General features: G+C 34.2%; 2 protein-coding genes across 9 annotated transcripts in view; one reads left to right on the top strand and one right to left on the bottom strand.

Annotated features, from left to right (window-relative positions):
- Positions 1–6,837, top strand: part of LOC117216555 (neo-calmodulin-like) — an 84,195-nt gene extending 77,358 nt beyond the window's left edge. For 5 of the 7 annotated variants that reach the window (XM_033463329.1, XM_033463331.1, XM_033463332.1 and 2 more), the window contains one exon: positions 157–188. In XM_033463329.1, the coding sequence (XP_033319220.1) occupies positions 157–188 (32 nt within the window). Of the gene's footprint in view, positions 1–156 lie in introns of all 7 variants that reach the window. The other 2 variants (XM_033463328.1, XM_033463334.1) reach the window with 1 other exon arrangement.
- Positions 6,838–7,996: 1,159 nt separating this feature from the next.
- LOC117216554 (endoplasmic reticulum resident protein 44) lies at positions 7,997–11,929 on the bottom strand. 2 transcript variants are annotated; one of them, XM_033463326.1, is made up of 7 exons: positions 11,641–11,929; positions 11,070–11,151; positions 10,825–10,980; positions 10,431–10,731; positions 10,188–10,235; positions 9,612–9,907; positions 7,997–9,532 (listed from the first exon to the last, which is right to left on the bottom strand). In XM_033463326.1, exons 1-7 carry the CDS (start codon positions 11,695–11,697, stop codon positions 9,186–9,188), a joined length of 1,287 nt encoding a protein of 428 aa, XP_033319217.1. In that variant the 5' UTR covers positions 11,698–11,929; the 3' UTR covers positions 7,997–9,185. The 2 variants fall into 2 exon arrangements, with proteins under 2 accessions (XP_033319217.1, XP_033319218.1); XM_033463327.1 differs by lacking the exon at positions 10,188–10,235 and having other exon boundaries at positions 11,641–11,925.
- Positions 11,930–12,763: the final 834 nt, after the last annotated feature.

The following is a 12,763-nucleotide window of genomic DNA, read 5'->3' as shown; positions in this document are numbered from 1 at the left end:
GTATAGCCTATTGTATCCAGAAAATATAATTCGATGGCCACAAACTATATTCGTAATATATCGCATGACTCATCATAAAATCATCGACTTTTGAAATGAATTCAATTTTATCGTCTACGAAATCGTCTCGCTCGCAAAGACACGATGTGTTCACAGAATTTGTGACAATCCTGACGTCGAAGAATTAGTTCGATGGCCATGGATCGGACAAGAAGCTATCCAGCTGCCGGAAGTCTTCGTCGAAGAATAGAATCAAATCCCCGAAATCGTAACAAGATGGTCATCCTCTCGAACTCCGCCATCGGAGGCGTCGATGAAAAGTCGTGAAACTAACAATGTGGGAAAGTAGCTGAAAACTCTTCGAAGCTCATAAAATATAAAATATCGATGTATCTTTGATTCGACAAGGAAGACGAGCAAGCCCGGGTTCAATCGATTCACGTGGCTCGCAGCTCTTTTCCCGCATGAGGGTAAGTCATATCGGAAGACTGATGAAAACTGTGTCTCGAGCGATGGAGTAATGAGCGATGGTTGACGATGGTGGAAAGTTTGCAAGAAAGGTGGAGAGAGTGTGAGTAAAGGAAACAGCAATGTGACTTCCGCAGTTGTACACGCATACACGCATACACACCTCGCTCCTTCGAATTAATTTTACAAGTATAAGTTAGCGAAATGACATTATACGTGAAAACGAGTGAGGTGCTCGCTCCCGAAACAATCAACTGAGCTTCGTTTAGCGTTTACCTACCTACTATCTATACTCTCTATTAATGCTATACAACGTCGTTATTGATATTGTTAGGAATCAATCGATCCTTCTCCATCCTTCGCCGATCTCATTTACACGATACTACTGGCATGACGATCTCGTTCAACAGCGAATCGCTATCGATGGCCTAAAAATTGTACCGTAGAATCGCACGCAACGTTGATGCGATACGTGGCATCGAAAAGTACAAACGGTATTAGACCGAAGTCGTCTTGTTCGTTACATCAAAAGAAGTTACGCTGTTGGGACATATTTGCTACATGTTGCTAACTTGATATTTGAGGGGTGCATCGGTCGAGACAATTTTAACGTAACGCATTCGATCGATATGGACGTGTGCCGGGATTGGAATGTAGCGAAGTTTTTGAATACCGAAGAATACCACAGTGAAACGATCGAGTAACTCGTCATTCCTCTTCACTTCTGTCGTTCGATCGGTATTGTTCCTCCAATTTTTGTAGGTTCGCTTGTAAACGAGACGAATCCTCCCGGCTCGTTGTCGAGTCGGATTTTAAACATTAATTGTCATAAACATTCTGGCCGCGGGACTCGACGCGAGATAGCTCTATAACGATCTGTCTTCAAATTTAGATGAGTGTCGTTGGCAAGTAGATTAGTTTTAACGATGATATACTCTCGATGGCAGAATTTTTAGACGCATGTTATGGCGACATGCCAAAACAGTCGCTGGAAAGCAAGAATCAAAGCAACAGTAGCGGATTTTCCTTAAATGTAAAACACCAATCGTAGGGATTCCTCGATCCTTAATTTTGTCGAAGAAACTTTTGTACCAAATCTTTCTCATTTTCCTTTTTCTCTCGTTTCTTCTTTCCTTTTTCATTTTTTTTCATTTTTTTTTTTTTAAGCTCGAACAAAGAGCTGAGAATCTCGTGAGTGTACCGCTCTTGTTGTTAGTCCCGAATTCTAGATTTTCACCCATGTCGGCTCTCCTATACCAAACACCGTCCGCCTGAAACCTCGACATTCTCACCCACCCACAGGCCAACTGTACTACGTCGTGCACCTTTAGATCCTTAAGGTAGGACAGCCACAGCCGTAGATCGCGATACAGGATAGTTAATTAGCGCATAGAGGAAGTACACCTAATAAATGATGCATTATACACATACCTATTATATATACCTATACATGGTGTTACTACCGGAAATACTTGAAGTAACGTTATTATGGATATTCATATATATATTTAGTATATACTTATACATACATACGTACGTACATATATTATATATACATATACACGTTAGCGACGTACGTCGGTGGTATACTGGCATTGATATTTTTATGGTTTTAAAAAAAATACAACAACAAGAACAAATATTAGTGTCAGAAAGAGCGACAGAACGAAAGAGAGCGAAAATGTGAGCGTGAGTGAGCGAGAAATAGGAGTGAAAGAGAGCGAGAGAAAGAAATATCGGTTGGTCGGTCGAAGCGCGGAAAAATGAAGCGCGTGTACATAAACGAAACATTGAAACGGAAGATACGGATAAACGGGATAAAATAAATAAGGGGAGCTCTTATAAGCGTGTTATTACAAAAGGTGATTCGTTTTATCCTTAATGCGTGTCGAAGGATGGTATGCGAATATTACTATTGTTATCGTTGGTAATCGTTGGTCACACGAAGCGGTGATTTCACAAACGTACACACAACATACACATAGAGATAGACAATAAATTCTGTTCTTTAATTAAGTAACACGCATATAGTTACATTGCGTTGTTCGGCTCGACCGCTGGGTAGGTAAGCTACAGATCTGCGAACACCATATAACGCGATTAGAATTTGGGAAAGGTTATTTTCAGAGAACTCGATGTGCTTACCTAATTATGCGATCGTCCTTTTTGGCTGCCTCATGCCGTTGCCTTACGGTGAAAAGATTAATATTTGCCATAAAAAAGGGAAATTTTCATAAAACGTTGCAGCTTCTTAACATTTCGATTGCTTCGATTTTAAGTTTCATCATTTTTGTCTAATATTTTTCCCCTTTTCGGCTCTTTCATCTTTCCTTATTGCCGATGAAAGTTAAGCTCCTCTGGGTTGAATACGTTCGATCTACGTTTTCAACCGTCTGACATTGGCGTGATGCAAAGCTACGCACAACGTAATTGAAAAAGCCGCGGACTATGCAAACTGCAAAAAGGAGGATATAAGGAAACTATAACATGCAAACATAAAACAAGACGCTTCGACAGTTACAACATAAAAAGAGCTCTATAAGTCGACAAAAAATAGTAATGTATAACGTCCCGAAGACAATATCTTTAACGATTTTATTAAAGGAAGCTATTCGAGATTTACCTCGAGAGAAGGCCTACGTTTTGCCACGTGTGTCCGAGACGATAGATTGTAGAAAGATTGTCAAAGAAAAAGAGAGAGAGAGAGAGAGAGAAAGGGTGAGAGCGAGGATGAAATGATAGAGAAACGAGAAGTTTTATGATGCAGGAGTTACGAGAAAGGTGCTGTTTAGTTTAAACATTGTCGATCTTTTTCCTTTACAATTATTATACTTTTATCCTACTTGAATCAGTGCACTTTCTGTTACATCTATTTTGCAAACACTCAAATCCTTTCCCTTTTAACTTCTCTACATACTTCGTTCATTATACACTTATTTCACGGACTATATGATATTTTTGTTGAAAGATTGCGACGAATGGATCGGTTCATTTGGATTTATGAGATGCACGAAATTTCACTGCACCCCATGAGTTATTATTTCGACTTTCCGTCTTAGAGGAAAATTATCTATAAGAATATCAACAAATGCTGAACACAAGTACAAGGAATCGTCAATATCTGTATATATCACTCCCAAAAATCGTAGCCGAATCAGAGACCTTGAGATCGCTGGGTCGATCGCCACATTGGTTCGGGCATGGAATAAAAGAGAAACTTGCAATTCTCCATTCGGAGTGTTTTCAGTTTGCAAGGCGACACTAAACGCACACTTGTCACGCGCGCTGTAATAGGTACCTCTTTCATTAATACAGATCACTCACGGTCTCACTAGGTCTCTGATTGCCTGTACGGTTCTTTTACTTGCGAACTTATCTCGCCATAAATCTCTGTGGCAATAAATATCCTACTTTCCCCCTCCCGGAAGATGCATTAACTCCGCTTTGCAAATCGCACTATGCAAGAAATCCTTTTGATTAAACCTCCGAGTACAGAGCTGTTTCTGATATGCCTTTAACCCTTAAAAGCTATTATTATTAAAGAAAAATTTCACCCTTGTAGATCTTTTTTATTTTAAGAATCAATAAATTCAACGATACAAATTAGTAAATCGATAATTTTTGATTACTCGATGTTAGACGAAAAAAGGGAAAAGATTATTGTTCATAACGATTATAAATAACATTGCGAGATACAGAAACTAGCATGGTCATTAAATTTGATCAATGATAGCTTTTAAGCGTTAAAATATTTGTTTCACGCGGGAGTGGCGACAAGTATTATAACGACAGACAGCCCAACCCTATCATGATTACCGAAAAGTATTTTTATAGAATACTCTTCGAGCCAGATATTTACATCGCGTTATATTCTATTCTATATATTATATTACATTAACATCAATGTATACGTGCGTGTACAAATTGTATATCATATTATATCATCCTACTCTGCTGGCAGATTTCATTGTAGTTATTATGCGTCCGAATGACGAGCCGGCAACGTTTGTATTCGTCGCGAGACGGCAATTATGCGTTAAATTGATTATATATAAATCGTCCTTAAGAGGAATATGCAAGTCTTCCTTCATTTTAATCTGCACTATTCGAAGTTGGAGGATGTTCGTAGGATTTAGTTGTACGGCGTACCTGCTGATTGCGTTGTGTCCTCTGAGGGTGTGTGTTACTTCTACCCGAAATTATTTCCGGATAAAATCGCTCAACGACGATATTCTGTGTGTTTTTTGAACACCCGATAAGTCGAAATATTGATTCGCCTAATCGTGGTCGTGTAAATCTGTAGATCAGAGCCGCGACACGTTAGAGAAATACTCGAAGACTAATCTAACTGAATAAGCCGTGTTTTGTTTTACGATGAACGTTTCGAAAATTCTAAGAATAATTGTAAAAGTTCCACTTCATTTTATACTTGACAAATTTTTTTAGGAAATTATAAAAAATTTATCTTTGCTTGTTTTATTCGTATCGATCCTATGGTACTAATAGAATTTGAGAATGGCGTGGCAACACGAGATGTTCGAAATAGATACGCTTGTGTGTTATAATTTATATTGTGAACATGTGTCTATATTTTAAACGAGTAGTTGCGTTTACGTCGGAAGTAGACTGCGAGCGAACCGTAACATTTTCATAGAGGTTTGATACAGCCGAAGTTAAAATTGTTATAGTCGAGAGTTGCATAGGATCCCTTTGTTTCAGAAAGATCGAGAGAATCTCAAAGATCCAGATTCTATGGATTAATTTCATCTGTCCTCTTCCTAAAATCCTATGCATTTCTTCGAGTCCTTCGCTTTGGTTGATTCCAGTTGTTCTAAAGTTTGCTAAAGTTTCTCAAAAAGTTTGTTCAATACTCGCAGTACATTATAAACAATGTCCGTAATCGAACTTAAGGAACGCGTGCTTGTGGCTTTTTACGAACAATGTGAAACCGGAGCCACATGAAGAATGATCAAGGACCGCGTAAAAGAACAGGGGAAACGAAAACTAGTTGATATCAAACGAGTTGAATGATGCAAAGGTAATCAAATAAATATATGTACATTGCTAGATACGAAAAAAAGAAACCTCATTAACTTAGGTGTATAATAATTGTAATCGTTAAATAAGTGTAACTATGTTGTACTAGTCATGAGACCGTCTCGTATCTTGATAAGCAACAGTAAGTCGTTGTACTCGAGAGATTCGGACTGTTGTTACGACGAGGCGGTTTCTCGGATCGGTTGTTTGTTAGTGTAATTAAATATATATATTTTTCATCCATTGGCTGACGTAAAAGTACCCGCGCTTCGCAATGAGATCGAGAAAGATTATGAAGAATGATTTAAATAAAAAAAAAAAAAAGACAAGTGAACCGATTGCGTGCATTACTCGCAAAAAATTATAAAAATCGAAGCGTTTAGATACCGATTGCATCGTTGAAGCCCGGAAGATTCACGATTCGTTGATTAGAGAATTTCTTGATCGAGAAGATTTGGAATTGCATGATCGTGCAACGCTTTTCCTAGGTTCGGAGTTCGTTACGTGCCATCGTTTAAAGGGTACATAAAAAACGGTCAGGAGCAAATGACATTAATCAAAGTGTCAGAGATAATGACAGAGACTTCCAAATGATACTCAATCATCGCATCGCGAATCCTTTGATTTGCCAACATTATGTTTGCATACGAAATAGGCGCAAAGCCTTACCATCTATACGCGTTAATTCCGAGGCATCTAAGGAATTTTTTACAACAGCAAAAAAGATAGATTTTTACATCTATTTTATTCGATCTTCAGTTTACGAACCGTATCGATCAAAATTGAAATTTTCGAAAAGAAGAATCAAATTTTAAAACAATTTCCTTAGGTGTCCAGGTACTACACGCATTGTAATTCTTCCCTCGTACACTCGCTACTGCTATCGTATGTATTCTTCAGTTCGCCTAATATAAAGCGAGCTAACATAGTAGCATTGCAGCTAGGCAGTACAATATATCGTTGGAACTCCGACCCAAACACAATGACGGTCAAGAATAATTATTGTAATAAGAAAATGTCTTTCATTACTTTATTAAACGATCACGAGTACAAGTCGTGCTAGTTAAACGAATATACGTGTGTATATCCAATATAGAAGCAAGTTAAAGGGAGAGCCATTCGATAGGTCTTTGGTTCTTCGTGGGGTGCAAATAACTTTAGAGGATAGAGGATACGGCGTGGAAATGCGTTAAGATGTAATAAGAATGAAAATTATCTTTGAGATGTATCAAAAAAAAAAAGAAAAAAAATAGCGTAAAAACTAAGTCAAGCGAGGTTACACCGGAGATATCGCACTGTGAATGAGAATATTTATATTTTTACTTAGAAAAATGTTATAATAACGTTTGTAATGTCTAATTCCCATCCGATAAGGAATGTTCATAACGTTATTTTTCTAGAGTAAATATCTGAATGCTTATTATTATGTTATGACGAAACGTGCTCTCAAGCGAGATCTATTATTATACAGTGCATTATTCGTTCATTGTAAATATTGCGTTTGCTTCGATTACTTCATTATCTTTACAATGTCTCTATAAGCAGCAGGATATATATATTATATATTATACATATATATATATATATATATATATATATATATATATATATATATATATATATATATATATATATATATATATATATTACACTTATAACAATTACTATTGTTCTCTAAATCTCGTCGCGAGTGCTCACAAGGAATGTGCACGTACAATACAACTAATGTATTTCTCGTGGTGTTCATTACAATATTACTGCTGTAAATATTATTTACGTTTAAATTGAAGGAATGAGTGAGTACCTCTATACGACTAATAGATAGGTGGCTATTATTTATCGCTAAAGTTACGAGAACATTATATTTCCCTGATCTTTTTAAAGTGTCATTGTCAGTGATTAATTTCGAGCTCATATTAAAAAAGTTCTATTATGAAGATTCTTTGATTAAAACATTCAGAGGATGGTAAAATTTGCCATCACAGAATAGAAAGAAAAGAACATTGTAACATGAAAGACGAGAACATTCTCAGTTAGTTATTATAAAACGTTATTATACGTCTTTTAACTTTACTGTCAATCTACTACGACCATTTATTCGAATATTCCTTTATATCTTCATAGAAGGTATTTTGTTCTCTACCTGCGGTACCTGCGATTGATGGTTCTTAATCAGATTTGCTCCACTCACGTTTCGTCGTAAAGTGGAAAAAAATGGAAGCGCTGGAAATTGTGGCGAGAGTGCAGTATGTATGGTGTTAGCTGTATGAAATCATGTTACGTGTAATGTTATGTACTGTAAGATTAGAATACATCATAAAATGGTGATGGCGTGTACTGCTGGAATGTAATACATGTATCGAGTTACCCCTAAATACAGCCATTTTATAATGGATGTTTATCTGAGATCCACTCCCTTCACTATTTTTACGTAGAATACGCTAAAAGTATATGAAAAGAAGATGCACAACACGGGATATTTAAACAGAAGTTTTAGATGTCTGACTTAGAAATTGTTTATTAACAGAAAAGTTAATACCATCATCCATACAAATTAGCTTCTTAATAATATCTTAATGCTATATCGTATGAAATATTATTATTTTTATTCATATCCAAGTACTTCAAATGTTAAAAATCGTCGATGTGTCGATTCTAAAATACTTTACGCAAAAAGCGACTCTTTTTTCTAAATGAAATGATGGGTTTCAAATTTGCATTCACTCACGCTCTATACCGAGATCGCGGCATTATCGAAAATCTAATGCGATCGAATGTTCCCGTGCGTTTCATTCGGCGTTTGTGACATACACGCAACTATCTTATTGCGATTTTACGTTGTGCTAGAAAGTACTTCGTGATAAGTGATGAAAACGTATCAAAAGATAATCGCGTTTTAAGTGTAATGATTCATTACTTTCGTATCGTTTATTGAGAATTAATCTGCAGATCAATCTTGTAACTGAAAAGTATGAAATGATACGAAATAAAGACCGTTATAGCAGCCATGGTGTCAACAACACTTTCAATAATGCAGAAACATAATAAATTTGATTATAACAAAAGTTACATTAATTGTAATCAGGTGATTCTTTTTTGCTTCTTAACGATATTCTATAAACCGCGTTGCAAGTTGAAATATAACATCTATTACACGAATATTGACACTGGGAGATACTTAGATCTTTGGCGTTGATTTGTAGTTCGATTAAGAATTATTACCGTTTTTTGTTATATTTAATAATGAAAGAATCATGATACAAAACGCACATGTTATGTAAAAATAGAATAAAATCTACTATATATATTTCCTGCAATGAAACCCGTACAAAGGTTCCAATTATATATATCGTGGATAATTTTTTTTACAAGTTAGGGTTTTAATGTATTGTATATAACATTTGGTAGAATTATATTCTTTCTTTGAAATTCTTAATATGATGTTGACCGCGAAAATTCTTTTCCCCATTTAAAATAAACCAAATAAGCATCTAATTTTATGACAATACTGTATAAATGATTTAAAAAAGATATTATCACTACTATAACATTGATTAGGTTTTCAATTTAATAATACATCAAATTTGGATTCCATTACTGTAAATAACTGTGAATAACTAACAAATTGGATAACCGAAATTATAGAAATCTCAATATCCTGAATAATATTAAACCTATCATTACAGTTCATCCTTGAGTAATGTGTACCTGTTTTTACTAGGTGCTAGTTTCTTAAATGTAGATTCTGGTGGGGATGTAGGCACCTTAATTTGTCCAACAACTTGTGGTACTTCATTACTACTAGGATCTGGCCCATAATGAAACTCTCTGTGTAACTTTCCTGAATATAAATCTTGTAGGAAACCCTTTAATCTTCCTTCTATATGAATATCATGGAAGTTTGGAAACAGGTACATATGTCTAAAACTATCTATGGCAATTAGAGGCAAATCTGCTGGAGTCTTTCCTAGATGATGGAGAGGATGAGCAAATTTCACCCCATTTGCAGTTAAGAAATTTACATTTTCTGAAATAAGATAAAATATTGTATTTGCTTATCACTTGGGTATTACCTTTTTAAATATCAGTACTAATACTTTACTTACGTTTTTCATCAATTAATGTCCTCATTACTACATCTTTATACATTTTAACACTCTCAACATCGTTAGGAGCATGAAACAATATGAGGAAAGGTAAAGCTTCCTCTGTTAATTCCTCAGCATTTTCAAATGTAATTTCCCTCACCAAGGGAACACATTTCTCTTGTGCCCAAACATTTAATTCATCAAAGTTATTCAAACTTCCATGGTATGTTTCATCTTCATCATTAGAAAGTGCCTTATCAGATCGGAAGACAATTATAGGTTCTCCTGGAGGGTGCATAGCTCTGCTTGCATTCCTAGTTGTATTCCCAACAGTTAAAAATTGTTTTGTATTTTAATTTGTATATACTTATCAAATAAGATTATACAGTAAAATATTTGGAGGATAGGTTACTAAACATTCACATTTGTATATGTATATATTATGCAGAATTTAACACAAAGAAATAGGACAGGTTTTTAAAACATAAAAGAAGAAAAAAGGGGGAAAAAAGAGGAAAATGCTGAAAAAATACAATTCTGTGAATAAAAATTTAAAGGTAAAGTCATCTAAATCATGCTCAATATTTTACTTACAAAAAGTGAAAATGTTCCCCAATTTCACAATTCTGAGCTGAGCATGTGCTTGTTAGAGAAAGGAATAGAATAATTACACACATGTTATAGAAGCATTAAAAAAGAGTTCCTTGGAGAACAAGAGTCAACATATGCGAATCACTTATATATATATATATATATATATATATATATATATATATATATATATATATATATATATAATGTATATAGCATTAATGTATATAGCATTAGGATTCTTACCCAAACCCAACATGAAATTGGCAATCATCCTTTAGATTAGTAGCAACCCTTCTAAACATCCCATATTCAGGAACATCTTTTCTATCAAAATATCCAATGATCATTCTCTTTTTATCATCTAAGTTGGTTAATTCCTTTAAATCGTAAAATTCCTTAATAGGATCCTCTAATTGTTTCCTTATAAATTCTTCGAAAGCTTCTACTGATCGTTGACCTCTGTATTCTCGTTTGGTTGGTTGACCATTCCTTATTACTTTTAAAGTTGGGTATTTAGTAATGTGAAATCTTGATGCAATACCAGCTAGAAAATAGTTTTTTAATTTTGTAATAAATTCTATACACATAAAGTTATTTTAATTTCATATGTATATTATTTTTTTTCAATTCTACTCACATTCTCTTTCACAATCTACTTTTGCCATAACAACTCTTCCTGGTTCAGGAAATGCATTTCTTATTTTATTTGCAGCTTCCTCAAAAATAGGAGCTAACGAATTACTAAAACGGCACCATTGTGCATAAAAATTTATTAATACCAATTCGTTTGTTGCTGAAACACGCCATATAAAATCGTAATATTTTCGCCGCTGTAAGAAGTTATAAAAAATTTTTATTTAGATCTTTATCGAAACAACTTACCAAGCGTCATATCGATATTTTGTTGAGTGAGAGATACCGCGCCTTCGTTTGCATTATTTGCTAAATTGTTTGGCAAAAACGTCTAAAAGATACAACACTCTATAATTATACACACTATCACTTTATATAATAATCTTAAGATACATCGAAATATACATCGTAATATATCACATGATATATATAGGGTAGTTCAAATTGGAAAAGATTTATTAAAATAATCCCTTAGATTTTGATTTTCGTACATTATATCTTGTATTTTTAAAATTTGAATCACTCATAAGAAATATGTACAATTATTATACTTGTACATAGTTTCAGCAAGTTTGTTTAATAAATTTTTGAGGTTATTTTATGCGTATGTATACAGGTTATACCACTTTATAAACAATGAAATTAGGTTCGATGACATTAAAATAATACCAAACATAATGGGTTATGATAACGGGAAATGGACTTTCTAAAATCCTTAGGTTCTTAAATACGTGTCACACTGCGTATTCCTAGCGGTATTCAAAAAATTTGTACCCGTTCCTTTAAGACAGTACGATATATTATTTTGATTAATACTCACCATTAAACAAGTAAATATAAGTACTTTGAAATCCAAAATATCACAGAAGACCAACATGATATGATCTTATAATATAAATTTGATCAAGCAACACCTATTTGAATAACCATCAGTAAGCAGCTGTCTATGTATCAAATGCCACGAATTTGCGGTACATCGATGCCTAGTAAAATATTCTCGAGGCATCGATTCAACAGGGATGGCACAGGTATCGCATAAATTCTCTATGTCAAGGTTATGCCTGTTTCGTTTCTTCGTTTAATGTGCTAGCTGCTATCATTGTGTCCCATTTCAATACTAATCTCTTATTTCATTATCTTCATTTTCTCTAGTTAGTATCCTAGTATTTATGCGTCTAGGAACTTTTCGTACTGTTGGAAGCATTGTTATATTTTCCTATAAACTGACCAATCGTATTTTACTACGTTCGTACACATTATATTAAAAGTTTCTAGATCATTTGAATCTACCGTGATATCATATCTTGTGCTTCCTACAATCTTGAATTAAAAAGTATAGAAAAATGCTAGTAATGAGTGCTTACACAGAAAACTAATTTTATATGTGACGCATTTAATTTCTCTTACGTATGTGTTTCTTCTTTCATACAAAAATATTATATGACTTATATTTTTCAGCAAATACGAAAAGTACTTCTAACTATATGATGCATATTATTATAAAATTACTGGTTTATAAACTTTGTAAAATTTCCATACATTATTTATACAAAATTTAATCAGATGGTTAATTTACAAAAATCAATTGAAAGTTAAAAACACTTTATATCGTAAACCGAAAGATAAATTCAGTAGATTATGGAAAATCTTGAAAGCATCTTTTATATAAAACCCTTAGAATCTTCCCCCTTTGTAAACTTTAACTGGTTAAACATTTTAATTTACTCTTTTCCTTGACAACCGCATCCCAAAGAAGGGTCAACTATTCTTTCGACCGTAACAAACATACATAACAGGATTCGTTGCGGAAATGGATTAAAATAATCGTATATTCCTAATCCCCGTATAAAAATTGGGCACGCAGAAAGTGACAATAACGTTCGCCGAGTATTCGTTGTACGACCATGACTTCACAGATTCTCTTATTTCCCGACAAAATTTCA

This window comes from Bombus bifarius, unplaced genomic scaffold, assembly GCF_011952205.1.
Source record: "Bombus bifarius isolate JDL3187 unplaced genomic scaffold, Bbif_JDL3187 scf7180000010271, whole genome shotgun sequence".
Taxonomy (NCBI): domain Eukaryota; kingdom Metazoa; phylum Arthropoda; class Insecta; order Hymenoptera; family Apidae; genus Bombus; species Bombus bifarius.
Note: the sequence above shows the minus strand (reverse complement) of the source record. Positions and strands in the feature narration are given on the sequence as shown.

Coding starts and splice junctions, on each gene's coding strand:
- LOC117216554 (XM_033463326.1), bottom strand. CDS start 11,697: ATGTTGGTCTTCTGTGATATTTTGGATTTCAAAGTACTTATATTTACT. Junction 10,732..10,824: donor AGTAGATTGTGAAAGAGAAT/GTGAGTAGAATT, acceptor ACTATTTTCTAG/CTGGTATTGCATCAAGATTT. Junction 10,236..10,430: donor CAATTTCATGTTGGGTTTGG/GTAAGAATCCTA, acceptor TTCTCTAACAAG/CACATGCTCAGCTCAGAATT.